General features: G+C 59.4%; 3 protein-coding genes across 7 annotated transcripts in view; 1 reads left to right on the forward strand and 2 right to left on the reverse strand.

Moving 5' to 3' along the window:
* Positions 1 to 12,026, forward strand: part of HADHA (hydroxyacyl-CoA dehydrogenase trifunctional multienzyme complex subunit alpha) — a 28,170-nt gene extending 16,144 nt beyond the window's left edge. The window contains exons 11-20 of the mRNA XM_087775117.1: positions 1,286 to 1,395; positions 1,687 to 1,821; positions 2,467 to 2,638; positions 3,342 to 3,428; positions 6,449 to 6,589; positions 7,711 to 7,779; positions 8,171 to 8,366; positions 9,409 to 9,523; positions 10,103 to 10,248; positions 11,403 to 12,026. Coding sequence (XP_087631243.1) covers positions 1,286 to 1,395; positions 1,687 to 1,821; positions 2,467 to 2,638; positions 3,342 to 3,428; positions 6,449 to 6,589; positions 7,711 to 7,779; positions 8,171 to 8,366; positions 9,409 to 9,523; positions 10,103 to 10,248; positions 11,403 to 11,548 — 1,317 coding nt within the window. The 3' untranslated portion in view covers positions 11,549 to 12,026. The remainder of the gene's footprint in view (positions 1 to 1,285; positions 1,396 to 1,686; positions 1,822 to 2,466; positions 2,639 to 3,341; positions 3,429 to 6,448; positions 6,590 to 7,710; positions 7,780 to 8,170; positions 8,367 to 9,408; positions 9,524 to 10,102; positions 10,249 to 11,402) is intronic.
* Positions 12,027 to 13,081: 1,055 nt separating this feature from the next.
* GAREM2 (GRB2 associated regulator of MAPK1 subtype 2) lies at positions 13,082 to 20,545 on the reverse strand. 3 transcript variants are annotated; one of them, XM_087775445.1, is made up of 7 exons: positions 20,376 to 20,545; positions 18,629 to 18,769; positions 17,022 to 17,152; positions 15,834 to 16,265; positions 15,150 to 15,731; positions 14,396 to 14,559; positions 13,082 to 14,249 (listed from the first exon to the last, which is right to left on the reverse strand). In XM_087775445.1, the coding sequence occupies exons 1-7, from the start codon at positions 20,485 to 20,487 to the stop codon at positions 13,376 to 13,378; spliced, it is 2,436 nt and encodes an 811-aa protein (XP_087631571.1). In that variant the 5' UTR covers positions 20,488 to 20,545; the 3' UTR covers positions 13,082 to 13,375. The 3 variants fall into 3 exon arrangements, with proteins under 3 accessions (XP_087631571.1, XP_087631570.1, XP_087631572.1); XM_087775444.1 differs by having other exon boundaries at positions 15,150 to 16,265; XM_087775446.1 differs by having other exon boundaries at positions 15,150 to 16,265; positions 18,629 to 18,953; positions 20,376 to 20,468.
* A 2,439-nt stretch (positions 20,546 to 22,984) lies between these two features.
* RAB10 (RAB10, member RAS oncogene family) overlaps positions 22,985 to 26,658 on the reverse strand; it is a 51,719-nt gene continuing 48,045 nt past the window's right edge. For all 3 annotated transcript variants that reach the window (XM_087777337.1, XM_087777338.1, XM_087777336.1), the window contains one exon: positions 22,985 to 26,043. Coding sequence is in view for 2 of the 3 variants with exons in the window: in XM_087777338.1 (XP_087633464.1) it covers positions 25,960 to 26,043 (84 nt within the window). In the remaining variant the exon portion in view is untranslated. The remainder of the gene's footprint in view (positions 26,044 to 26,658) is intronic.

The following is a 26,658-nucleotide window of genomic DNA, read 5'->3' on the forward strand; positions in this document are numbered from 1 at the left end:
GCAGTCTTTCCTGCTGTGCTTAGTAGCTCCTTTTGTTGTCTTCTGGTGACAAGGTCCTGGTCTGAGATGTAGCTGTCTGCCTCCTACCTTAGCAGCGACCTCCTGGGTATACCCCATCTGCTCTGGTTATGCATTCCGTCCACGTTCGGTCTGGTGCTGAATAAAAGGCTTGGGATACTCTGTTCCTTACAGAAAAGAATGAATGTTTTTTCCCAAGAACAGCAGCAGGATGGAGATCTTTCCAGAACCCTCTAAAGAATAATAAGTGTCAGTGTCGTGTCTTTTTTAATGCCTCCCTCTTTCCCTTGCAGATTCTCTTCCAGGCTTTGCGTTTCTGATATTTTAGCAAGCCTTTAACTCACAGGACAGTGGTGAAGGAAGATACAGACTGCTATGAACTACGTTGCGTTGGCGGCTTTCCTTAGCTGACTTGGCTCAAGCAACTTTAGTTTTCTGTCGCCTTACGCTGTCTTTTGTCTTCCTGACTACTTCCCTGTTTCATGCTGAGTGCTGGGAGGTTATGCAGGCCTTTGATTTTGTTGCCTGTCCATGATCCTCCAAAAATAGGATCAGACAACTGCTGTCAGTGAGAATGGGCCTGTGTAAAGGCTTTTCTCAAAGTCCGAGGGCAGGGCCCTTTCCCCTGGAAGCCACCGGGGCAATGCCCCCAGCTGGTGCAGGATGCACACGGGGGAGAAAGGGTCCCGTGTCGGTGAAATACGGTCCTGCCACTGGGGAAGGAGAAGTGGCTCCTGCATCGATCTCATAGGACCCCGCAGCTGCTGGCTGGCCGAGGCAGCCGGGTCGCTTCTGGCTTACCATCACAGCAGTGAACTGCCAGGGAATGCTGCTCCCGGAGCTGTGCTGGGAGGGTGGCAATGAGCTGCGAGTGATTCCCGGGATAGGAAGGAGACGGACACGGAAACACTGCGGCTGCTCTTGTTCCCTGGCAGAACCCCTGCCCCTCTAGACATGAGTGTTAGAGGTGTGTGCTCTTTCAGATGCTTTCAATTATATTGTTTATGAGAAAGGACATTTCCTACTGCTTTCTGGCAGCCCGTATGGGAGGCAGTGGTGCAAAGCGGGCTGTGCTTAGCACAGAAGGTGCCTCTCTGCAGAGGATACATATGCCCTCTCCGTTCTTCCTTTCCTAACCAGGTTACTCGTCTGTGCAGTTGCATGGGTGGCTGTGCTCTCCCCTTGCCATGTTCTTGATGTGTGCATGCTGGAAGCGAGGCAGCTGTTAAACGCCAAACTCTCTGCTTCCCTCTTCCCTTTCTTCCAGGGCTTTGGCCAACTTGCAATGACTAAGGAGTCCAAGGCGCTGATTGGGCTTTACCACGGGCAGGTGCGCTGCAAGAAGAACAAGTTTGGAACACCTCAGCGAGAGGTCAAGTAAGTGCAAGCGTGGGATGCCTGAAGGAGCAGTTGGGGGACCTCTACTAAAAGGCTCTTGGGACTGAGTGGCCTAGAGTCCTGAAAAGCAGCGTAGCAGAGCAGAGGTTTCCAGCCTCCGGGAGGCTAATCCTCTGCAGTTCAGAGGGCTCGCCCACAAGTGAAATCTTCTTGCGTGACCTCACTAAAAATAGTGCCTGGGTGGGCAGGATCTGTGCAAGTCTGATGGTAACAATGGGGATTCAGCTATTTCTAGCTTTGAACGTGTCCCTCTCGTCCCTTTCTGTGCAGGACCCTGGCGGTGCTGGGAGCAGGGCTCATGGGAGCTGGGATCGCACAGGTTTCAGTGGATAAGGGGCTGAAGACCATTCTGAAGGACACAGCGCAGCAAGGCTTGGACAGAGGACAGCAGCAGGTCTTCAAGGGGTACGTGAGTCTAAAGGAATTTGCTCAGGATGGGCTGGGGCTTCCTTTAGTCAAAATATTCCTCTGCTTTCAGGCAGTCAGGAACTCCTGACACCTCTGTTCCTCTGGAGTCTTCTACCACCAGATGTCACAGAAATGCTTTCTTTTAAGGTTGCCCTATGCAGTGTGCTGGGATATTGCTACGAAATAGGCCCAGTGTATTCAGCCTTAGCTCCTTAGGTAGGTAGACAACCTAACAGATGATTGCTTTAGCTTTTAGATTTAGCAGTAGCTTATAGAGCTAAAGGGGGAGGGAGTAATCCTGGCTGCCTAGAGGCCCACGTCAGGGGAGGCATTGGGTCAGACTTCTGAAAAGCTGGATTTCTTTCCCCTGCCCTCCTGGCTCAGCAATAGTGCTCAGCTGTGCATCATCAGGAGTGTCAGTGATTGACCTTCAGACTAATGTACCAGCTGGGTTGTGTGAGCATGCCTCTCCTTTCTCCAGAGGGAAGGAGGGGCCAGTAGGCAGAGTAACAGTCCTGCTGGATTGGAGATGGTGTTTTGGGTCCCAGCTCCAGGAGGGAGGGATGCCCTTGGTGTTGTGGTGCACCTCTAGCAGTCTGGGCTGGCCTGCCCGGGAGCTGTGACAGAGCTGTCCTTCCCCAGGCTGAACAGCAAGGTGAAGAAGAAGAGTCTGACATCGTTTGAGAGGGACTCCATTCTCAGCAACCTGACGGGCCAGCTGGACTACAAGGGCTTTGAGAAGGCAGACATGGTGATCGAGGCTGTGTTCGAGGACATTAACATCAAGCACAAAGTGCTGAAGGAAGTGGAGGCCGTGAGTATCAATTCTGAGCAGCTTGTGCTAGGTATGGCCCCCGTATGGTGGGGACTCAGGGTGTCCTGCCCTGTGCTGCTGCGTTTGTCACATCTCCTTTGTGCTGCAGTTTGGTGCTTGGTGCAAGTTATTTATGTCAGTACCTGGGCGAGTGTCAAGGGCAGCCTTCCTGTTCACTAAGGATATTCACTGTTCAATAAGGAATCCCTAGTTCTTAGCTGAATGGGGCAGTTCTGACATTCCCTGGCTCCTGGGAGCTGCTCCAAAAAAACATCAGTATGACCGTAATGTCTTTTGGTATCTCCACAACTTGCAGTTCCTTACTTACTGTCTCTAGCTTGCTGCCACTGCTCTTTTCTGTTCAAGAGCACGCTTGGGGAAGTAACTGTATGGTAAAGGAGCTGGTCTGTGCACCTTTCTGAAGTCCCTCCCTGCAGCGTCCAGTGTAGTTGGAACGGTGTGGCAGAAACACGGGGGCTCTGAGAGTAACATTGCAGACCTGGGGAGAGCTCAGGGGAGGTCAGATCTGGCTGACTTGGGCTGCTGCTTTAGCCTTAGTTTCTAATGCTGTCTGCCCTGACAGAGAAAAACAGGTTTGCCTTGTTTGTCAGGGTTACCAGGTGCTGGTACTGTTCTCTCAGGGCTCTGCTCTGGATCTGACTCTGGAGCCTGTCCGTTTACACTGTCTCTTCCACCCCCACAGGTGATTCCTGCTCACTGTATCTTTGCCAGTAACACATCTGCCCTCCCCATCAGCCAAATTGCTGCTGTTAGCAAGAGGCCAGAGAAGGTGAGTACCCAGTGCCACGTGCCTGCTATGAGTCTGCTCTGCGCTGAGCCGCCTGTTAGTGGCAAACTGGCTTTGCTGTAGGTGAGCGCTGGGATCTTCTGCTTCCTCCTCAGAACATGAAACAGCTCATCCTCTGCCCCCAGCACAAGCTTTGAACAAAGAGCTTGTGGTCCTTGGACAGGTAGGAAGGGGATGAAGGTGGGCTTGCCCCCAGCGTGATGTTGGCAAGGCAAGGTGCAGTAGGGAGGTGAGAGCACTTCAGGAAACGTTAATGCACGCAGCAGGGCAGAGAAGCTATGAGAGCACTCGAGCTGAGAGAATTCCAGCCAGGAAGACTGCAGTCATTTTGATAAACTGATTAGACAGAGGAGTGATTTGCCATGATGGAGAAAATGCCTTCTCAAGGAGAAGACACTAACCTAGCAGCAAAAAGGGAAGAAAGGTCGGTGGCTGGAAGCTGAACTCGGAGGTGCTGAAACTGAAGCCTTGGTCAGCCATGGGATCAGCTCCTGAGGGAGCGGTGGGACTTTCTCTCTGACTCCAAATGATCCGTGTGAACAGGATACCAACAGCGAGATAGCAGCTTGTGGCAGAGGTTTGGAGCAGAGGACTTCTTCATCCCTTTGCTTGAAGTCTAAACAGCATATAAAGTAGCTGCATCCTCATCCCTTAGCCCAGGCAAGCACAGCCGAGTAGGAACACTGCTTCGTGTGGAGCGGCCTGTCCTGAGGGACGTGCTCGGTGGAGTGACCACCTGAGGGGTGTGAATGCGCTGGGTTGGGAGGAGTCAGCTGCGTGCTGTTTTTCATTGCCGTCTGTGACAGCCAAGGGTGCCTGTGATACCTGCTAGCGTGAGGCTGGCAGGTCTGAGACGGGCCCTACAGGAGACCTGCACCCTCCAGGGAGCAGCGGCAGGAGACCAGACGTGACACTGCAGCATCTGAAGTAGTGTGAGGGATCTGTGTGGAGTCAGCTCCCGAGGGCTAAGCATCAGTCTAAGGCGGCCTTCATATAAAAAGGGGGAAACACTTCCCCCTCGCTTGAGGAATCTGCTTTGCCTGCCTGGGGTGCAGAAAATGAAGGAAAGGGCAAGCCCTTCTCCTGTGAGATAATCCCATCTCCCTCTCTAAAACAGGTGGGACGGGGAGGCAGTAGCAGCTTGGGCAGAAGGAGGGGGAAGCTCTGGAGCTCAGTTGGAAAGTATTACACAAATGCAAAAGCACGGGTACCCTTGGCTGGTTCCCTAAACTCCTCCAAGGCTCTCAGGTACTGCCCCGGTCAGTACATTGCCTCTGCTGCTTGTCTTCCTGCAGAAGTTCTGCAGACGTCTGCAAAGGTCGTGCAGCAACAACGCGTGTCCCCACTGCTGGAGGTTCCGGTGACCTTCGTGAGCCTCTTCCTGCTTTGCTGTCAGACCTTAGTTGCATCGGAAATGCAAACTGAGTCTTATTTGTTCATACTTACAAATAACATCCTCTTGCTGAATAAATTGCCTGTGTAATGGCTCTTTATGGGGAAACTAATAGGAAATCAGTTAACTAATTAGTGTATTTTCTTTAATTAGTTTTGCAGTCTGCAACTCTCCTGCAAGGTGCCTCTGACTTATACAGATCTTAGTGCCAAGTGTAGCTTCCAGGAGGCATGAAGGTGACATGCTGATTACATGGTCGTGTTAAGAAAGTGAGGCACACAGCCGAATAATCTCCACTTGAATGCTGTTCTCGGAGGAAGGCTGCACTTACCTCTGTAATTAGTTTCTGGAAACATGCCTTCTAGTCCTTAAATTCACTCCATCACCAAAAAAGAACAAAAACCAAAACATTCACAAGCTCAACATCTCTCTCTGTGACTGCTGTTCCACTCTCAAAGTCGAGACGAAGCACCACCCAGGCGCGTGGCTGCCCTGCCAGCTCAGATAGTACCTGCAGATCACACAGTGCCTGTAATTTGGTTGGGGACTGAGCTCGGCTCAGCTTCCCAGACAGGTTTTGCTGCCAGACTATTAACAAGTACAGAGAGCGCTGAGCAGCACTCTTGGTCCTGTAAGCATTATACCTAAATCCTCCCTGAGGCAAGAGCTGTGGGGCATGTGCCATGTCCTTGGGAAAGCCAAGGAGAGGAAGGGAGCTGGAGAGCCCTTGGGTCAGAGGGGGATACAGTGGAGTGTGTGGCTGAATGGACGGTGTGCTGTGGTGGTGGGTCCACCTGGCTGGAGAGCAGCTCCGTGGAAAGGGACCTGGGGGTCCTGGTGGGCGGGAAGCTCAATATGAGTGAGCAGGGTGCTGCTGCGGCCGAGAAGGCCAACAGGAGGCTGGGTTGCATCCAAAAGGGCATCACCAGCAGAGAGAAAGAAGTCATGATCCCTCTCTACTTGGCGCTTGTCAGGCCACACCTGGAATCCTGTGCACAGTTCTGGTCCCTGCTGTACAAAAAAGCTGTGGGCAGGCTGGAGGGGGTCCAGAGAAGGGCCACCGAGATGATCAGGGGTCTGGGCAGCCTGCCGTGTGGGGACAGGCTGAGAGCTGGGCTTGTTCAGCCTTGAGAAAAGGAGGCTTAGAGGTGACCTCATTACCGTGGACCAGTACTTAAAGGGGAGCTACAAAGCAGATGGAGACTCCCTTTTTACAAGGAGTCCCATGGTGAGGACAAGGGGTAACGGGTACAAGTTACTCCCAGGGAGATTCCCATGGGACACGAGAGGTAATTTTTTTCTCAATGAGAACAGTCAACCATTGGAATAATCTCCCCAGGGAAGTGGTTGACTCCGCTACGCTGGACACGTTTAAGACTCAGCTGGACAGGGTGCTGGGGCGTCTCATCTAGATTGTGCTCTTGCTACAAAGGTTGGACCAGATGATCCTCGAGGTCCCTTCCAACCTGGGATTCTATGATTCTTCGTCCTGCAGCCCATTCTGGCCTGCTTCCCTCTCCAGTTGGGCGCTTGACTTGCCCAGCAGATTACTCTGGGAGCCAAAGTCCCTCTTAACCGTACCTAACCCTGAGCTCTTCCTTCTGCCTAGGTGATCGGGATGCACTACTTCTCCCCTGTTGACAAAATGCAGCTGCTGGAAATAATCACCACGGACAAGACATCCCAGGACACGGCTGCTTCAGCTGTTGCTGTTGGCCTCAAACAGGGCAAGGTCGTCATCGTGGTAAAGGTGAGGGAACACTGCACAAAATTTGAGCTGGGATGATAAATAAAAGGGTAGGCTTGTGCACTGGGAGGAGGCTGAATTGTGGCTGTGAATACACTGGCATTAGCTACTCATGCTGAGACGTAAAAATGGAGGTTAGAAGAAGGCAGGTGCTGAGGTGATCTCTCAGGTGTCCTTTGGAGCAGCCATGGAAGGCCACAAGGTGCAGGAACAGTCTGATCGGCCAGCACGAGGAGCTGGCAGTCCTGTTCCACACGACTTCCAGGAGGCTGAAATCTGTACTGGCATCTGAGATGGAGCAGAGTCTGGGCAAGGACTCTCACCACCTCTTCTCCCTGGCAAGCTGCAAGGACAGAGGGGCCTGTGAGCAGTATTCTTCCTCTTTCTGGATTTAAATCTCTCGTGAGAGGGGGCCCTCCAAACAGAGCTGGTCTCATGCTCCATGGTAGAAAACATCAGTGATGCTATTTAAGCTGTGTGGGAGGTTCAGCCAGCAGGCTCAGGGCTGTTCGGTGAGCGTATTTTTTGGATTGGTCTTTTCACTGATGTGTGACGTGACCAGCAATGCTGAGCAGGCCTCTCCTGTGGTGCTGGGAAAACTGGCTTGTCTGAAAGTGCTCTAGGCATCTCTAAAGGCCAGTGGAGATACAGTGCTGCTTCTCTGACCCTCGTCCCCACATCAGAGGCTTCCCTGAAGGGCAGCTTGCAGCTAATCTGTTGCTTCCTGACTCTATGAGCAATATCAGAGGTGAAACAAGCGGTTTATGCCTGTTTCACTTGCTCTGAGCACCCTTTCCCCCATCAGGCTGTTGGGCTCGGTGAAGCAAGGGGACTTTGCAGCCTGCTTGGGACCTCCGGGCACTATTTCAAATAAAAACACTCTGGTAGGAACTTCCAGGGAGTAAGTTCATGGAAGTCTTTAAGCACTGCTGAGCCCTACAGGAAAAAAAACTATTCTAGCAGTCAATAACATACTGTTGGAAATGGAGTTCAGTGTGTCTGCCCTGCGTGTTAGTGCCTGAACTGCAGCCTGGGCTGTGAAACGCAGTTCTTGTGCTGCCGAGAGAGGCCGTGTTCCTGCAGTTTGTGCTCACCTGCCTTCCTGCTCCGCTCCTCTTCCCTAGGATGGGCCTGGCTTCTACACCACCAGGTGCCTGGGGCCGATGCTGGCAGAAGTGGTCCGAGTTCTCCAGGTGTGTATCCCGTCAGCTACCGAGCATCCGCCAAATAATTGTGTAAACTCTGCTTCTTCCTTGCCCCTGATCAGACTGACCCCAGCCCTGGCCACGAAGGGAGGTGGGTGACCAGCCCCAGTGCCCGTGGTTGTCCCCAGCCTGCTCTTGGCTGAGCTGTAGTCTGATGAGACCTGGTGCAGGCCGTGATGAGGCTCTTTCCTCCCCACACGGCACCAGGGGAGAGTCAGGAGTGGTGCAAGCACGATTACGCTGCTCCTGTCTGTAATCAAACGGCCGATGGGGCTGGTCGCAGTCTGTGGCCCCAGATGAGTGAGGGCTTTCTGCCCCCACGCTGGTTTTCCACGACCCTCACCCAGAGATAGCACTGCTTCCCCTTCTATTCCTGCAGGAGGGCGTTGACCCAAAGAAAATAGATGCCATCTCTACGGCCTTCGGCTTTCCTGTGGGTGCTGCCACCCTGATCGACGAGGTGGGTGTGGATGTGGCAACACACGTGGCTGAGGACCTTGGCAAGGCCTTTGGTGAACGCTTTGGAGGAGGCAGCATCGATTTCTTCAAGGTCATGGTGGAAAAAGGCTTCTTAGGTGAGACGCTAGGCTGTTTTAATCAAACACGTTTCCCTTTTGTTTGAGGAAAAGTACTAGCATCCGTCGGCCTCTTCTGCCTCAGGTGAGAGCAGTCAGAGAACAACCCTGGGAATGGGTCGGGAATCCCTCCCAGCTGGGAAAACTGGCTTGTCTAAAAGTGCTCTAGGCATCTCTAAAGGCCAGTGGAGATACAGTGCTGCTTCTCTGACCCTCATCCCCTCATCAGAGGCTTCCCTTAAGGGCAGCTTGCAGCTAATCTGTCTAATCCCGCGCTGGGTAGACCTTTGGCTGCAGCGAGACCTTCCTTTGCCAAAATGGCAGCAGCAGCAGCCACAGATGCTGCCCAGAGCAAAGGCAGCAGACAAGATCTCATGAACCTCTCTCTGGCCGCTTCATGAAACCTGCACAAGCGCTCTGGGACATGGGCAGCAAATGGCTGGAAATAAATGTGCTCAAGTGAAAAAAACCCTGAGCTGAGGTTTGGAAGCTGTGTGCAAGGAAAGATGATGGCTCTGTCTGCGTGGCAGAAGCTGTGCCCTGGTGGCACTGGGTGCCAGAGGCAGCCGTGCCTCTGAGCACGCCAGGACGGAGCAGCGTCCGTCAGTGGGACCTGAGCTTGGACCACGATAGCTCTCACTTCCAGTGAGCCTTGCTGTGACCAGCCCCCTGGCAGCGAGGGTTACTCAGGAGCTCTTGTCGTCTCTGTGCCTCGCTCCCAGGTGTGGACAAGGGCCGTGTCTTTTTGCTGCTGTAGCCACGGAAACGGTGGCATTACTTGACCATTCTCTGGACCTAGTGAAGGCATTAGGGCCTGGCACCATGGCAGCATCTTGCCAAGGAGTCAGCTGGACGTGGGCCCCCTTCCTTCTGTCCTTGGTGAGGCCCCAAACGGGCTCGCTCTGAAGCGTGGCAACGCTGCCTGTGCTGGGAGGATCTGCTCGAGCTAACAGAAGCAGGAGTCACAAAGATCAGAGGCAAAGGTGTCGGGAGCAAACGGGATGCGCGGCAGGATATGACTCTCTCTTTTTCTCCCCGGCAGGTCGCAAGGCAGGGAAAGGCTTTTATGTTTACCAGGAGGGGGTGAAGAACAGGAGCGTGAATTCTGGCATGGATGAAATCTTGGCGCGGTTCAAAGTGCCAGCCAAACCTGAAGTGTAAGTAGCTGTGCCTGCTGAGCGGTGGTGTGGGCTGGCTCTCACCCCTGCCCAGCTCCTTCTCCTGCCTCTAAGCATCAGTGCAAGCCTGCGCCCGGCAGCACCGGAGGACAGCGCTAAGCATGGAGTCACTCCAGCTGGCATTTGGCTCTTCCCAGCTGGCACGTAGGGGGGCAGGCTGTTGGCTCTGGAGAGCCCGTGCTAGTAGGAATGGGGCATCCTCGAATTTATCAGCATTTGCTTGGGCACCTTTGCAGAAAGTTTTTCTGTGGTGGGGCTTGCCTGGGTGAGAGGGATGGTGCGGCTGGTGTCGGACCTGTTGTACCGCCTGGCACTGAAGCACCTCCTGGAGCGGTTCCCATCTGGCCTGGTCAAGCCTTTGCCATTCTTATGTGCCTGCTTCGGGACACGTCACAGAACTTGGTCCTTATCCTCATGGGGAGAGGGACAGTCTCAGTGAGACACCGTTCTCTCCCCTGCCCCAGGCCTGGCTCTGTCCCCAGTCTGTGCTGGCTTCTCGTGCTCCTCCATCCAGCTGCTGTGTTACCTGCACAGCCCTTACAGACTCTTTCCTTGCAGCTGTACTGACGAGGACATCCAGATGCGCTTGGTGACGAGGTTTGTGAATGAAGCAGCCATGTGCCTGCAGGAAGGGATCCTCAGCAACCCTGTGGAGGGAGATATTGGTGCTGTGTTCGGCTTGGGCTTCCCACCATGCCTGGGAGGTAAGCGGTTTCGGCTGGGGTTTGGGCTAGGCTGCCTGGCTTGGCTTGAAAACTTCGTAGTGGGCTTGCCTAGTGGGCTCTCGCTAGCAGAGGCGAGTCAGCGGTTAAGGCCAGGTTTGAGCTGCAGTCTGACAAGCCTGAGTGTCCTTCTCCCACGTAAACCCTGCGCCAGAGAGGTTGCTCCAGTGTTCCCACCCCACGAGAGGTGGGAGCGAGCCTGAGAGCTGCTGTGGGACCTTTCTGCCAGGACCCTGTGGAGTTCCTCTGCTGGTACAGCTGTTTCACAGAGCTGTGGCTGGTGAGGATCAAGGGACTCCAACCAGGTCATCTGCTGTGTCTTCAGGTTTGAATAGGAAGGCAGAGCCGTGCTGGCCCCAGCCTCATCAGCTCTTCCCGTGAGAACCTCGGAGGAAGAGCTTTTACCATGCCTGATAGTCATGGGGGTGTAGGTGGGATGGGAGATTTGCAAAGGCCCTACATTTTTAAGAAATCCTCGGGTTTTGTGCAGCCATATGGCGCTTGGTGAAAAACAAGGCTCTGATATCTCATCTCTTGCCACTGCTACTTGCCTGGGCGGGCAGGCAGGCGTCTTGCGGCGCTTCTGGAAACCGGGCCTTGTGCTGCACACAGAGTTGAGAAATGGTGCCCAGGGACGCCCCGTTCCTCCCGTGCCCGCACGTGGCACAGATGAAGCTGAGCTGATAACCCCAGCCGTGGTGCGCAGCCCTTTCCAGGCCAAGGTACTAGCCAAGAGCGTGGGCAAAGTTCTCCTGGACCCATCTGCAGCCTGGCTGGGTGGCTGTGGCCGCGGCCTGGGCAACGGACCAAGCATGAGCTGAGGTTTGGGTCGCAACTGAGGGATCCTAAGGGCTCTTGGGCATGAGGTGGTGCTTCAGCCAAGCGCCCAGCATTTCCCCTCCTCAAGGCAAGCTCAGACTAAGGGAGTGGTCCCAGTTATGCTTGTCCCCAGCAACCCAGTAACCCCTGCTCAGCGCAGGTGGGCGGACGGAGCAGGGTCCTGCGTTGCCCTGCCAAGGCACCCGGGGGCGTCTCTTGGAGAAGGATGGATCGGCCGAATCGAGTGCTCTCACCCTCCCAGGCACCTTGGTGCCTCTTGCTTCCTTGGCACAGATGTGTCCCCCTGTCCCCGGCAGGTCCCTTCAGGTACGCGGACTCCTACGGAGCCAAGCAGCTGGTGGACAAGCTGCGGAAGTACGAGGCCGTCTACGGCAGCCAGTTCACGCCGTGCCAGCTGCTGCTGGACTACGCCAACAGCCCAAGCAAGAAATTCCACCAGTGAGCGTGGCGCGACGCCGCCCACCCGCGACATGCCGACAGCTCCAGCTGGGGCCACCAGCTCTCCAGCGACACCCCATTCTCTGTAGGTTAATCTGCAAAGCGCCCAGGGGAGGCAGGGAAGGAAGGAGGGTGGCAGCGGGTTGCCTCGTGGCTTGTAGTCATTTCAAGTGCCTTATCAGCTCCTGTGTGTTGGGCACGTCCGTCCCGTGCCAGCGTGGGCCTGGTGGCTCCTTGCTGGGAGAGAGAATTTCTTCTGCCTTCACCTCCATGCTGCGACCTCCAGAGCTCCTGGTCTGGCAGGCAGCATCCAGCACGCGTCTGGCCCTGAGGCCTTGCCTTTCCGCATGCCTCCAACAATAGATCCCCGTCTCCTGGGTTTGGACTCCATGCCTGCTTCTCCTCCCGTCTCGCTGGGGCAGCAGCCTCTCGGCACCGAGGAAGGGAACCGCTCGAGTCGGAAATAAAGCGTTCAGGCAATCCTCTGGGGTCCTCTCCGTGTTTGCCGGCTGAGAGACCCACAAAGGGGCTGCTGGCGGTTGCCGGAGGGTGGGGAAAGGCAGGGGAGGGCAGCAGTGCGGAACAAAGACCGGCTCTGTCACCTCGGCCATCAATCAGGGGCTGTGAGGAGCCTCTGGCTCTTTTGTCTGGCCCCGAGCGCTGCCGCCGGGGTTATCCTGGCAGATGGACCCGCCTGTAATTGCAAATCAAGCAGCCAAAGGCCAGAAGGGTCCCCCGTGGGGAGAGCTCAGTTTAAACTAAAAGGCTTTAAATCTCCGTGCACCTGTCGGTAATTTCGGGGCTGGCCTGGCCTCCAGCTCCTGGCTCGCTGCCTCCCTGGGCTCCAGCCTCCCTGGGCTCCAGCCTCCCTGCGCCCTGCTAGGGCTCGGGCTGGGAGCTGGGGTGATGCTGCTCTTTTCATGTCACGTTCCTGCTCATTTCTCAGAGCCGCCGGTACACAATTAGGCTGAGACATCGTCTCATCCTGCCGCTGCAGCCTGCTGGGGAGGCGCCGGGCTGCCTGCGGAGCTGCTAACCGGCAGCAGCCCCCCGGAGCTGCCCTTTGCACGAGGGCTGTGCAGGGGCTGGGGTTTTGGGGTAGCCCTGCTCCCCCTGCGTCGGGGCTGGGGAGGTCTGGTCCCAGACCCTCCCATTGCTCTGCCTCCATCGAGCTCTGCGGTGGAGCTCGGGGGTCTGTGGGGCGCCTCGCCATGGGGCCCTGAGAGAGCGGGTGCTTCGGGTGGTGGGTGCAGCCCTGCGGGCAGGTCTCTGCCGCCCTTTCCCAGGGTGGCCCGCATCCATCAGGCAGGGGAGCTTCCTTCCAGGGCCCCGAACTCACCCTGGGGTGCAGGCAGCCCAGAGCAGGTCCGAGAGCCACGCTGGCCCTTGCGTGGAGGACCCTGGTCCCTTGCCACGCACCGGGGATGGGGCAGCTCTGTACCACCCCGGCCAGCTGGGGTGTGCGAGGGTGCGAGCCTCCTTCCCCACCAAGAGCCCCTTTCCCCCTCCTCCCCAGGCAAGGAGCTTCTCCGGGGGCTCGTTTTTCTCCCATACGTTTATTACGCTAATCCACAAGGATTAAGTTAAACCAGTCAACGCAAACTCCGGTATTTTCCAGCCCCTTTGGGCCAAAATTACCGTCCAGTGTTAAAACAGAAAGGAAGGGAGGGCTGGGCGATAGGGCCGAGCTGCCCGGGAGGAGGAAACCCCATGGGCGGTGGGGCAGAGGCACTGCCGCATCGGCGTGCCCCGGAGCGGGAGCAGGGAGAGCCAGAGCTGTGGTCCAGGTGGCTGGGGGACCCCCACGGTCCAGGGGGTCCCCGGCACGCGGCTAGATCTTGGGGCGCCAGCCCTTGATGAACTGCATGATCTTCTTCACCTGGAGCTTGGTGAGACGGAAGTCGTCGGCCAGGATCTCCTCGCTGAGCTGCACGAAGATGCTGCCGTCGATGCGCTCACGGGCGAAGAAGCTGACCACGTCCTCGGAGAGGCCGATGAAGCGCAGGCACTTGGAGACCTCCTCCAGCGAGAGAGCCGAGAGGTCGGCGGGGGGCAGCCAGGGCGAGCCGTCCCCGCTGGGACGGGGGGTGGCCGGCGGGGCCCCCCCATCACCCCGCGCCGCCGGCGGCACCTCGATGACGCCCTGCGCCAGGTAGACGCGGGTGACGCCGCCCTCGGCCCCGCGCAGGACGGCGGGCGAGAGCGGGGCCGCCCCACGGATGACGATGCTGTCCCCCTCGAAGCCCTTGGGTGGGCGAGGGGGGGGTCCCAGCTCCTCGGCAGGGGCGAAGGGCTCTGGCGAGGAGGAGGAGGAGGGGGCGGCCGGGGCCGAAGGTGGCTTGGGCCACTCCGGGCTCTCCGGCCACTCGGCCGGGCCGGCGAAGGGGTTGAGCGCCCCGAAGGGGGCAAAGCGTTTTTGGGGGTGCGGGGGCTTGAGGCGGGGGCAGCTGCGGTAGGGCTTGAGGGGGGACTCGGCAGCCGGCAGCGGGGTCGAGCAGCCGCTGCCCGCCCCGGTGCCCGCCTCGGCGTACGCCCAGGGGTCCGACCAGGAGGTGGGAGCAGGCTGGGCGGCGGGGGGCAGCACGGCGGGGGGCAGCGGGCGCCCGGGGGCCTCCCCGGCTTTGCAGTCCCCCCAGGTGCAGGGGTAGCAGTACAGGGAGTAGGCGTCGGGCGAGGGCGAGCCGCTGCCGCTCCGCGGGACCGACCTGCCGGAGGAAGGGGAGCATCACCATCACCCCAGGGCTGCGTCCCCCCATCCCCAGCCCCACACTTGCAGGGGCATCCCACCCTGGAGTGCCAACCCGCCACCCCGTCCCCATCACAGCCTCCCGGCCACACCGGAGCCACTCACCCGTCACGGAGCCCCGAGGAGTAGTAGGAGAGGCTGGGGCTGGGCGAGGGAACGGGTGCCAGCTTCGGGCAGCGTAGGGGTGCCGGGGGGCTGCAGGGTGCTGGGGGGCGGCTGCCCCGGGGCGGCACAGGGGGTGCGTTCAGCAGCCGGCACTCCTCCTTCACCTGGAAGGGGGGCGAGCGCCGTCAGGGCCCCCAGTTGCGGCAGGGATCTGCCCCCGGGACCCCACAGCTGGAGGGGGGCTATGGTGGGTTTGGGAGCAGCCAGCCCCTATGAAGCCACGGGGCTCTAGGTACCAACGGGGTGGGGGAGCCACGGTGCGGGGAGCTCCAAAAATTTGGGTACCCCATGGTGAAGGGGAGCCTGAGAGATTTGAGCACGCCATGGTGCAAGGGAGCCCAAAGGACTCCGCAAGCCACAGTGCAGGGGAGCCCGGAGGGTTTGGGTACCCCATGGCGCTGGGAAGCCCAAGAGCTTCGGGTACCCCGTGATGCAGAGAGGCCTGGGGAACTGGGTACCCCGTGGTGCCGAGGAGCCCAGAGGATTTGGGTGACCGAACATCACTGGGGAGGGACCCCAGAGCCAGGGGCTCCCAGCCCAGAGCCCCTGCCCACGGCGCAGGGCTGCTGGCAGGGCCACGCCGGGGCTCGCCGCCCGGCTATCCCGGTGCATTGCCCCCGGCCAGGGCGGTTGGTGGCAGGCGGGACCCCAGGGTGTTGTTCCCCATCCCCGGGGACAGGACCGCGGCTCTTACCGCCTCTGACTTGGGTGGCACAGGGGGTGGGGTGTCCCCCCGGGGCTCGTCCCCGGGCACGCCGGGGCGGTGCGGGGAGCCCAGTGGGGTGACGGCCCTGAAGGAGACGAGGTCCTGCCGGCCGGCGCCGCTGCCGGGCTCGCAGCAGCCCTCGGGGCTGGGGTTGCTCCAGAGCTCCTCGTAGGGGATCTCCAGCGGCTCCTGAGTCCTGAACTCGGGCTCGGCCCAGTCGGGTGTCATGTACTCCCGGTCGGGGTCGGGGAAGTCGGGCAGCGGCGGGCGCGGGGTGCCCCCCCCGACGCCCCGCTGTCCCTGGCAGTGGGCGGTGGGCTCCCGGGGGACCCCTGTGCTGCAGGCGCAGAGGGAGAGGCGTTGGAGGGGCTGGCTGAGCTCCTCGCGGGTGCAGGCAGGCAGGCAGAGCCGCAGGCGCCGGGGGCTGGCGCATTCCTCCGAAAAGTCAGGTTTGGCCTCCCGCACGGCCCGCGAGTACTCGTCGGGGTTGAAGCGGTCGTGGCAGTACGCAGCGCTGTCCCGCAGCAGCTTCTCCAGCTGGGGGTCCCCGGCGAGCAGCCCCTCGGGCAGCTGGAAGCGGGGCATGTCGGTCAGCAGGAGGAAGTGGAAGGGGACCAGCTCGTCCCGGCGGAGGATGCAGCACAACACCACCGTCTTGGAGATGATGCTGACCAGTTTGTAGCAGTGGCCCTCGCGGATGGCGTGCAGGTCGTAGGGGTTGCGCGCGGGGCGGCTGGGCACGGCCACGTTGACGGGCAGCCGCACCTTCTCGATGATGCTGCGGATGGTGTGCTCGCCCTCCTGCAGCCGCAGCTCGAGGGGGCTGCGGGTGCTGAAGCGGCCCTTGCACTGGAAGGGCAGGCTGAGGCTCTCGTTGGTGCGGTGGTTCATGCAGATCAGGCAGGGCATCTTGCCCTTCACCTGCCTGGCCCCCGCCGCCGGCACCGCCTTGCCCAGCTTCCGCAGGATGGTGTTGAAGCGCGATTTCTCCTTCACCGTCTTGGCGCAGAGGATCTCCGCTTGCCCCATCAGCGTCAGCTCGTCCCCCGCGTGCAGCGTGAAGTTGTACACCTCGCTGTCCTCGCTGAACTCCCCCGACACCACCTGCCCCGGGACAGCCCCACCATGGGACCCGCTGCCCTGGCACTGTCCCCTGACGTCCCACCACCATTCTGTAATGTGCCACCACCAACCCCTGATGCCCCACCGCCACCCCCCGACGTCCCACTCTTCTCTCCTGATGTCCCACCACTGACCTCAGTGTCCCACCACCCCCCCCGATTCCTATCAATCATCATACCCTGATGTCCCACCACCATCCCCTGATGTCCCACCACCATCCCCTGATGTCCCACTGTCCTCTCCTGTTGTCCCACCACCATCCCCTGATTCCCACCACCACACCCCAATTCCCACCACCATCCCCTGATGTCCAACCACTACCTCCAGTGTCCCACCACCTGCCCCTGATGTCCCACCAGCCACCCTTGCTGGCTCACTGTCCTCTCCTGATGTCCCACCACTGACCCCAACATCCTACCACCACCCCTTGGTTCCTACCACCATACCCAGATGGCCCATCACCATCCCCTGATGTCCCACCGCCAACTCTTGATGTCCCACCACCATCTCCTGACATCCTGTCACCATCCCTGCTGTCCCACTGTCCTCTTCTGATGTCCCACCACCATCCCCCAATTCCCACCACCATCCCCTGATGTCCCACCATCTACCCCCAATGTCCCACCATCTACCCCTGATGTCTCACCACCATCTTCTGATGTCCCACCACCATCCCCTGCTGCCTCACCACCGCTCCCTAACAGTCACCTGCTGTCCCACCACCATCCCCATACCAACCTTCACGCTGAAGGTGATGGCCTCCATGACGAAGACACGGTCCGGGAAGATGCTGGCCACCTCCTCCACGCTGTTGAAGTACTGCACGGGCTCGCGGATGTCCCGGTCCTGGTCCAGCAGCTTGAACTTCCCTGCATGGGACAGCCAGACCCGCAGCGGTGAGAGGAGCCCCTCTCCAGGGCCCGGACCCGCTGTGACCCACCTCGGGGCCAGCACGGCCCTTTGTGGGCGGCAGCCACCCTCAAGGTCCTGGGGTCCCCATCACGTTTCTCGAGGGGTCACCTCTGTGGGCAGAGGGCGTCACCAAGCGTGAAGGGGACACCAGCGCATCCCCATGCCTGTACCCCACACACGCAGCATCAAGGGGGGCTTTCGAGAGGGACACAGTGCAAAGCCGCGAGCAGAGCGGGTGTCTCGGCTGTGGGAACACCCCAAAGCGGCCACAGAAACACCCCGTGGCTGGAGGAGCCCGCCTGGAGCAGGGCCAGCGGAGCAGCCAAAATCGCAGGCAGCAGCATTGTCCCCCGAAACCCGGCCCCAGCCCCGCCGGGGCCCCGCGACCCCCCTCGGCCCCACGCCTCGGGCAGCAGAGCCGCCGGGGAGGGGATCGGGGGGCTCGGCAGCCCAGCCGGCAGCGGAGGCGAAGGCCGGAGTGGGGAGCGCAGGGGCCTGCGGCTGGCAGCAAAACTGCCGCCATTGGCATCGGCTCGGCGGGGACGGACCTGAGGGGAATATTAATCTGTGCCGAGCGGTGCTGAGGCCATGGCTGCCCCTTGCCGGGCAGGGACCCGGCCGCAGCCATGGCACTGGGGACACAGGAGTCGGTCAGGGCTGGAGCCGCGGTGCCTGAGCCAGGGGCAGCCCCATGCACCGGGGCAGCCGGCTCGGGCATGGCCAAGCCCCCAAAGCTGGTTAACGCACTGGCCGGCCTCCCTGCCTCGGCTCCCCCCTTGGGACGGGCGATTAACCCCTCCCCCGCTCCATTTCCCATTATTTATTTATTAGCAGGACTCATTACCGACATGGCGAGCACTCAGAGTGGTCATTAAGGCTCTTGCTACGGCAGCCGCCAGCAATTCAGCACCTTCGTCTGCATCGCTGGCCCCAGCCCTGGTCCCATCCCATCCTCATCCCTGTCCCCATCCCTATCCCCATCCCATTCCACTCCTGTCCCCATCCCGCTCCCAGTCCTGTCCTCATCCCATCCCCACCCCCTCAACCCATCCTATCCCTTCCCCATCCCCATCCCATCCTCACCCCATCCCCATCCCTCTCCCAGCCCCATCCTCTTCCCCATCACCATCCCATCCCTGTCCCTGTCCCCAGCCTCATCCCATCCTCACCCTCCCATCCCATCCTGCCCCATCCCCATCCCTGTCCGCATCCCATCCCATCCCCACCCCACCCCTGCCAGCCCCCCCACAGCCCCTGGCTTTGGGCAGGGCAGGAGAGGCAGAGAGCAGCCCCCAAACCAGAGCATCTCCTCCCCCAGACTGGGCCATACTGGAGCACCCCCAGTTCAGCCACCGGCAGTGTGGGGGGGGTCCCAGCCCTGATCCCCCAGGGGACACCGACACCCTCGTCCCTCGCACCCCGGCCGCCCCCACCTGGGTACTGGAGCGGGATGTCGATTTTGGGGCCGATGACGTAGTGTCCCTCCTCCAGGCTGTGCGCCGTCACCGTCGTCCACTGCCGGCAGGAGTGGACCAGCAGCACGTCCTGGGCGCTCACCCCCTCCACGCGCTCGCCTGCCGGGGGACGGGGCTGTCACCATCCCCACGACACCCCCCACCCTCCCCGGGGCACCCAGGGGTGGCCAGCCGGGGGACGGACGGACGGACGGACGGACAGCCAGCCGGAGGGATGAGCAGGTGCCCGCTGCCAAGAGCCGCCAGTTGCCCAGGAAACAATTTCTTTGTCCCCCCTGAAAAGCTGCAGCCGCCACAAACAAGAAGTTTATTGAGATGGGGCCGGCAGAGGGGCCCCCCCCGCCGCTGCACCCCGCGGGCCCGGCACCCACCCCAGCACGGCCCCGAGCGCCCACCCTGCCCCGGAGGGGACGGGTCCTGCCCCGGAGGGGACACGGCCTGCGCGGCCACGGCGGGGTGACGCTGTGCTGGGGCCTGGGCACCCCGCTCCCCCCGGCCAGGCTGTGTCCCGGGGAGGGTGGCGAGGGGACACGGGGGCTCCGAGACCCTGCCAGCCCGGTGCCACCACCTCCAGCGTGTCACCCGGAAAGGGTGACGAGGGCAACGGCGGGCAGCCTGGGCCCCACGCACCCCACTCCCACCCCACTCCCACCCCGGGCCCCACAGGAGAAGGGTCCGAACAGCAGCAGCCCCGGACCTGGGACGGCAGCTTGGTCATGTCTCGCCTGGCCCTCCAGCCTTCCTCCTTCCTCCTCCTCCCCCATCCAGCCTTCCTCCCTCCTCCTCTTCACCTCTCCAGCCTTCCTCTCCCCTCTCCTCCTCACCCATCCAGCCTTCCTTCCTCCTCCTCCTCCTCACCCCTCCAGTCATCCTCTCTCCCTCCTCCTCGTCCCTCCAGCCTTCCTCCCTCCTCTTCCCCATCCCTCCAGCCTTCCTCCCTCCTCCTCCTCACCTCTCCAGCCTTCCTATCTCCCTCCTTGTCCCTCCACCCTCCATCCCTTCCTCCAGCCTTTCTCCCTCCCTCCTCCTCCTCATTCTCAAGCCTTCCTCCCTCCTCCTTTTCAACCCTCCAACCTTCCTCTCTCCCTTCTCCTCCTCACCCCTCCAGTCTTCCCCTCTTCCTCCTCTTCGTCCCTCCAGCCTTCCTCCCTCCTCCTCCTCACCTCTCCAGCCTTCCTCCCTCCTTCTGGTCCTCCAGCCTTCCTCCCTCCCTCCCTCCTCCTCATCACTCCAGCCTTCCTCCCCCTCCTCCCTCCAGCCTTCCTCCCTTCTCCTCCTCCTCCCTCCAGCCTTCCTCCCTCCTCCTCATCACTCCAGCCTTCCTCCCTCCCTCCTCCTGGTCCCTTCAGCCTCCCTCCCTCCTCCTCCTCATCACTCCAACCTTCCTCCCTCCAGCCTTCCTCCCCCCAGCCTTCCTCCCTCCCTCCCTCCCTCCCTCCCTCCTCCTCACCTCTCCAGCCTCCCTCCCTCCTCCTCCTCCTCCCCCCAGCCTTCCTCCTCCTCACCTCTCCAGCCTCCCTCCCTCCTCCTCCTCCTCCCCCCAGCCTTCCTCCTCACCACCTCTCCATCCTTCCTCCCTCCTCCTCCTGGTCCCTCCAGCCTCCCTCCCTCCTCCTCCTCGTCCCTCCAGCCTTCCTCCCCGCTCTGTCCTCCCTCCCTCCCTCCCCCCCTCCCACCCCCGGCCGCCCCCGGCCCCGCCGCTCACCCTGCCCCAGGCAGACGAGGGTGGGCAGCCGGCACTGGCTGACGATCGCGTCGAGGGGCAGCGCCGCGGGGCTCCAGCGGAGCCGGGCCAGCCCCGCCGCCAGCTTCTCCATCGCATCGCGGCTCAGGCCGGCCCCGGGCCGCGGCGGGGGGCGGCCGCGCCGGGCTCCATCGCCGCCGCCGGGCCGGGGCAGCGGCGGGGCCGGGGGAGGGGGGGGGGGGGCGGGGGGGGGGACGGGGACGGCGGGGATGGGGCAGCCGGGAGCCGCCCCCCGCCCGCCCCCGGCCCCTCCTGCCCGCCCGCCCCGGCAGGCGGGACCCCCCCGGCGGGGGCGGGGGGAGGCGGCGGCGGGCGGGGACCCCCCCGGCGGGACCGACCCCCCCCCGCTGCTCGGCGGGGCACCGGGGGCTCAGCCCCGACCGCCCGGGTCCCTCCGGGGGCACCGGGGGGCTCAGCCCCAATTCACCGGGTCCCTCCGGGGGCACCGGGGGCTCAGCCCCGACCGCCCGGGTCCCTCCGGGGGCACCGGGGGGCTCAGCCCCAATTCACCGGGTCCCTCCGGGGGCACCGGGGGCTCAGCCCCGACCGCCCGGGTCCCTCCGGGGGCACCGGGGGGCTCAGCCCCAATTCACCGGGTCCCTCCGGGGGCACCGGGGGCTCAGCCCCGACCGCCCGGGTCCCTCCGGGGGCACCGGGGGGCTCAGCATCCTTTGGCCGCCGAGGGGGGGGGCGCGGGGTGACCCGGAGCCCGGCCCCCCCGGTCCCGCTGCCAGAGCCGGCCCGCGGGGGGGAGCGCGGAGCCGCTGGGACCCCGCCGGGGGTTTCCCAAGGAGCCCCCAGGGCTGGAAGGGCCGAGACGTGGGGGGAATCGGGGGGGGGACAGTCCGGGGACCCCCCCAGACCCGGGCGGCACCGGCAGACGGAGCAGGGACCCCCCGGTGCTGGAGACCCCGACCCCTCCTCCAGGGCCTGGCCCGGCGCGGTGCGGGGTCCGGGTGCGGGTTAGCGGGGGGACCCAAAGGTGCCACTGGAGCGGCAGCGGGGTCCTGCGGGACAAAGCCCAAACGTGTGGGGACACACAAAAAACTCGCCAGGAGAAGCAGGGAGGGAGACGGAGCAGGGATGGGGATGGGGATGGAGAAGGAAGGGGGAAGGAGCAGGGACGGGGACGGAGCAGGGATGGGGATGGAGCAGGGACAGGGATGGAGAAGGGATGGGGATGGAGCAGGGATGGGGATGGGAAAGGAGAAGGGAAAGGGATGGAGCAGGGACAGGAAAGGAGAAGGGACGGGGATGGAGCAGGGACAGGGGTGGAGCAGGGATGGGGATGGAGAAGGGATGGGGATGGAGCAGGGATGGGGATGGGAAAGGAGAAGGGACGGGGATGGAGCAGGGACGGGGATGGAGCAGGGATGCTGCAGCAGCAGGCGGACAAGGAGACTCCAGACTCACTGACGGGGATGACATGGACAAGCGGGACCCTGAGAGCCGCCGGACGGCGTTCATGGGGAAGGTCCCTGCCGGGTCCCCGAGCCCCTGGGAAGCCCTGGCACAAGCAGCACCGCAATGGCGATGGCTGCGCCGAGCCGCCACACCGTGACCCCCGGGCCCTGCCGCCGCGCATGAGGCCCCGGCTCCTCGCCGCAGCAGCAGCCGAGCCGAGGCGACGCGGCCAGGGATGAACTCTTCCCTCCCCACCGCCAAAGGCTGACGAGTCCCCGGGGATGGGGAGGATTCGGGATCGCTGAGCTGCTCCCCACGGCCTCGTCCGCCTGCGAGGGGACCCAGGGGCTGCAGCCGTGACACGCTCGCAGCCTCGGCAGCGGCTTTATTACCGACAGCAGCACGAAAACACCCTCTCCCGGTTACCGACACCATGGCAGCGGGAGGGCAGGAGGAGAAGCACGTCCCCGCTCCGCCATCGCGTGCCACGGTGGACGGGACAGGCCCCTCGCTGAGCTTCGCACCCAGCAGTGCCCGAAGGCTGCGGGAGACCCGGGGGCACCCCTGGGCCTGGGAGAGGGGACCTGCGGGCGCGAAGGGATCCCGCCGGGTGGGGAAGGACGTCGGCTGTCAATACAGCCGGCCGCTGGCACGGAAAACGCGCCGGTAGTTGGCACCCACGATGGGGCCTGCGGGCGTGCAGCGGGCAGGGCCGGAGCGGCCGCTGTCCTCAAAGGTCCTCTGCAAGGGGCCGGGGGCTCCTGGGGTGCAGTCGCCCACCCGAGAGCCGGGTGCTCCCCCACCCACGGGGGCCCCGCGTTAGGACCGGCAGCCTCGGCCGCGCCGCTGCACGTCGCAGCAGCCTCCCGCCCATCACGCGCCGCTGCACCCTCCCGCCCGTCAAAAATAACAGCTTAAAGCTTTTCTACAGAAAAGAACGTAACAGCTCTACCCCCAGCCAACCACCTCCGAAGCAGAGGTGGGCTCGGGCTTTCCAGTTCTACCAGTAGGCCCAGGCGGTCGCGGCTGCTGGGGCGAGGAGCAGCCGCAGCCCAGCCGCGCAGCTCGGCGCTGGCCCGAAGGCTCGGGCCCCGGCCCCCCGCGCCTCCGAGGGGCGGCCGCGAGCGGGGCGAGGGGGAATTTAACGGGGCCGAGGAAGTAACCAATGCAAGTTTATAAAAGCTTTTATTTGCTCTTGGTACGACCAAGAATGGGACAGTGATCTTTTATACAATTTGATACAGTAAGTGGTACAAAAGAATGTGTTTTAAATAAAAAGCCAGAGTGGAGTAGCAAAAATATTAAAAGATTAAGTAAAAAATTGTAGGCATGGGAATTAATCCTAGACCTTAAGTTGATGCTGTTTTTCCACCGTCCGAGTCCGAGAGCACGAAGCTCTTGCCCCTGCCCCGCGCCACGGCGGCTCCGGCAGCTCCCCAGCGCCGAAGCACTGCGCAGAAAGCGGTTAACGCCCTTGTGGGAGAGATTCAACCTCGGGGTTTAGTTTTTCATGACCAATTTAATCAAATTACACTTTTTTTTTTTTTTTTTTTTGCCGTGACAGAAGGTAGCGCCGAGCCTTCCTCCGGCGGCCGGGCGGGCGCGGGGAAAGCCGCTTTCGCGTCCTTGGCGAGGCCGGCCTTAGGCTTTATTCCACGCAGGGGCTGGGGAGGGGGTGTCTTCCAAGGAGAGGTTTCACAAGCAGTTAGTTTGCTAGCTAGCAGGGAGTTTAGATACCGGCAGAAATAAAAGTTACTGCAAATTCCTCCAACATGATTATTATTACTTTTTTTTTTTTTTTTTTTTTTTGCTTTTAGCATCTGCATCGACTCTTGTTGCTCACTCCTCCTCGGCTGGGCCTTGCACTCCACAACACAAAACAAAGCCAAGCCACGCGGTTAAAACTCGTGGTTTTTATACGAACAGAAGTAGACCGTCTAGAAATATTTCAGTTTATTAACTCGGTAAGGAGAATACTAAACGGAGGTGGTAGCTAGTAGTACCAGCGAGTGGCCTGTTCTCTACCTGTTGGCTTGCAACGAACACAGCGTCTACAAAGGATCCCGAGGGATTTACACAGAGGGGGCCAAGCCCCTGGAAGCAAATAAAAAGCTCACGTTTAAAACAAGGATTATACAAAAAAAACCTTGATGTATATTTCTCCATTTTTCCCTTTTCGATAAGGTTAGAAAGTGCAGATTTAACCAAAAGGTAGCCGTACTCTATTTACAAGGCTGACCGGCGGGCGCGGGACGCGAGAAAGGAAGGGTGCCGATTTATCCGCCAGTCCCGGCGCCCTGCCCGACCCCAAAGCCACTCGACTGGGAAGGGTTAACACACACGGAGACAAAAATGCCAAAGCACAGAGGCAAAGGGAGACACCTCGGTCAAGTTACTACACGGGAAGCCGTTCAAAACTAGAAGTTCAAGGTTAAAACACCATCATTTCATTAAAATTAAATCAGCGTTATTCACTACTGCGATTATTCACCGGAGACAGTCCAAAACTCAGCGGACAAGAGCGAGGCACAAGCTTGCCCACCCTGAAAGGAGGAGGGGAGGCTTGGGGAAGAGGGGCCTATTGAAAATATCTTTCTGTCCTTGGCGGGAGCAGCTCTCCTGCGTGGTGTTTCAAAGGCAAGGGAAGCGAACGCACAGCCGCTCCTGCGGCCCGGCCGTCCCCAAGCCCCTGCCTTTCCAAAGGGACGGAGGCGACACCGGAGCGAGGCCCGGAGCTGCGGGCAGAGCCCGACGGCGAGCTGGAAAAGCGAGTTAATGCCAGGGGAGCCCGGCAGCTCCGTTGGGATCGCCCGCCGCGGTCCCGCAGCGCGGGAGAGAGGGCAAGGCTGACCCACGTACCAATGACTCCGCTTTTAACACTGGAAAATGGAAAGTTTTCAGGGAGGTAATAAATTAAACTGCCAACTTCTTTTTTTTTTTTTCCTCCTTTTTTTCCTTTCTTATTGTAAAATCTAGTTTCACTCAGCCTTTTGCTAGGCTCCCGAACAACTTGTTGGAGCGGCTAACAGTAAGAGAGAACTTACAAGTTCACGTTAACTGCTGTCAGTTTGGGAATTGCATGTTATATTCATACACATAAAGTAGACAACCACATCACCCTCCATAGAAAACTAGTGCATGCAAATAACTCTTCCATATCATAAAACCCAACGGCTATGCAGGAGGAGAGAGAAGATATACTAGTGAACTGACATCGGCTAGAGGGAAATTAGTAGGTATCTTCAACATTTTTACCTTGAAAGCTAAATCAGTGCTTTGTATTAAATTTTTGGCAAACATACCGCGTTGCCATCCTTTTAATTAACACATCACACCATGAAGAAATGCAAATAAAAGCAGCATGCAGGCAAAAGGGAAGAGCTGCGAGTGAGAAAAGAAAATGGCAGCAGGAACAGTTCTGAATGGCTAGATCACCAAAAAGGAGACACAGCAGAGTAAATGTTTTTTTTTTTTTTTTTTTTTTGCACCACCCTTTGTCCTCGATGCATTACACCAACAATTACGGAAAGCAATCACAAAAGAGTTCGGTATTTTAAAATGGTCAAGTATGGATGGTATGTCTCCTGCACATGCTTCCACCAGAAGAAAAGAAATTAAAAAAAAAAAAAAGGCGAAAACAAAAGTTCCTTTCCACATAAGGCACAGGACAAAATAAACCCCATTCACATACTCAAGGCGAAAATGAGTGTTTTCCTGGCTCTTTTGCTGATGCATCTAGAGAATATGGTGACTCAAGCACATTATCCATGACAGAAAATTCCACTGTTGTACAAAATAAATTGTTAATTCTAACTTTTATTCTTATACCATTTGCAGAATAGAGTTGAATATGATTGCTATATGTTTTCATGTCAGGAGGAACGGGACTATAATACAACCAAAACGTAGTGGTAAGTTGAGCAGGTACATGAAAAAATGAACTCACGGAGATGATTTTCCTATACACGTTGTTGAGAAAATTATAGTACGCAAGCTCTCCTAAACGGAAAAACAAAGGGAGACAGGAGCTTGTTAAGGTGAGGAACAAAACATGGGTTTAAGGTTAAAAACGGGCAGAGTGGTTTGTTTTGCAGCGAGAAAAAAGGGGCGGTGGATGGCGATTGGTGATATAGGAGAACGCTCAGCAACACTTGCTCTTCCAGCCCGTCACCCCACCTCCACTGCTGATATCTACATTTTCACTGTTGGGCTCTTTTACAGGGGTCTGCAATGAAACAAGTGAAAAAAAAAAGTTAGATGACTCACGGGACATTCTGAAATAAAGTATTCAGAGCTGAAGAGTTAGCGGCTTACAAAAAGACTTATTAGATATATATAATATTATGAATAAACTACGGACAGAGAGCTCCACAGAAGCGTAAGGAATCCTCCTCCCCTTGCCAGCAAAAGTATGCAAAACCAATTTAAAGGTTTCTTGTTTTGTTTTAAATAAACAACAACTGGAAAAAGCTGGGGAAAAAAAACCCCAAACTTTTGAACTTGGACCACCCCAAAGTAAACTAAAACTATTTTTAGGTCCTGCTCTTAGAACCGACACTTGGACTTTGGTGGAGTAAGTAAATCACAGTGTACAGCTAACACAAGCTGAAGTTACATTACGTGAACTAATGACCTTAAAACCCCACAGAGTAATTTATGGATAAAGAGGGGTTGTTCAAAAGCATCTGCCTTCCAGTTAACCGGGACACCAGTTTCCGAGGCAGCGGACAAAACAGGCTCGTCTGCGTCACGGGCTGTAAACTTGGTTAGACCAAAGCAAAAAATCAAAGTCAAGTGGTTTTGATCAGATGCTAACATCTCCTTTCAGCTGTTTAGAAAC

This window comes from Nipponia nippon, unplaced genomic scaffold (genome assembly GCF_047370975.1).
Source record: "Nipponia nippon isolate SJK-2023a ecotype South Korea unplaced genomic scaffold, ASM4737097v1 scaffold_4, whole genome shotgun sequence".
NCBI classification, from domain to species: domain Eukaryota; kingdom Metazoa; phylum Chordata; class Aves; order Pelecaniformes; family Threskiornithidae; genus Nipponia; species Nipponia nippon.

What these genes read in the sequence shown, in the direction of transcription:
- GAREM2 (XM_087775444.1), bottom strand. Translation starts at nt 20,487, where the DNA reads ATGGAGAAGCTGGCGGCGGGGCTGGCCCGGCTCCGCTGGAGCCCCGCG. An exon ending in TGCCACCCAAGTCAGAGGCG is followed by an intron (nt 14,560 to 15,149) that starts GTAAGAGCCGCG and finishes CCCCCCTTCCAG; the next exon opens with GTGAAGGAGGAGTGCCGGCT. An exon ending in TCCTCGGGGCTCCGTGACGG is followed by an intron (nt 14,250 to 14,395) that starts GTGAGTGGCTCC and finishes TTCCTCCGGCAG; the next exon opens with GTCGGTCCCGCGGAGCGGCA.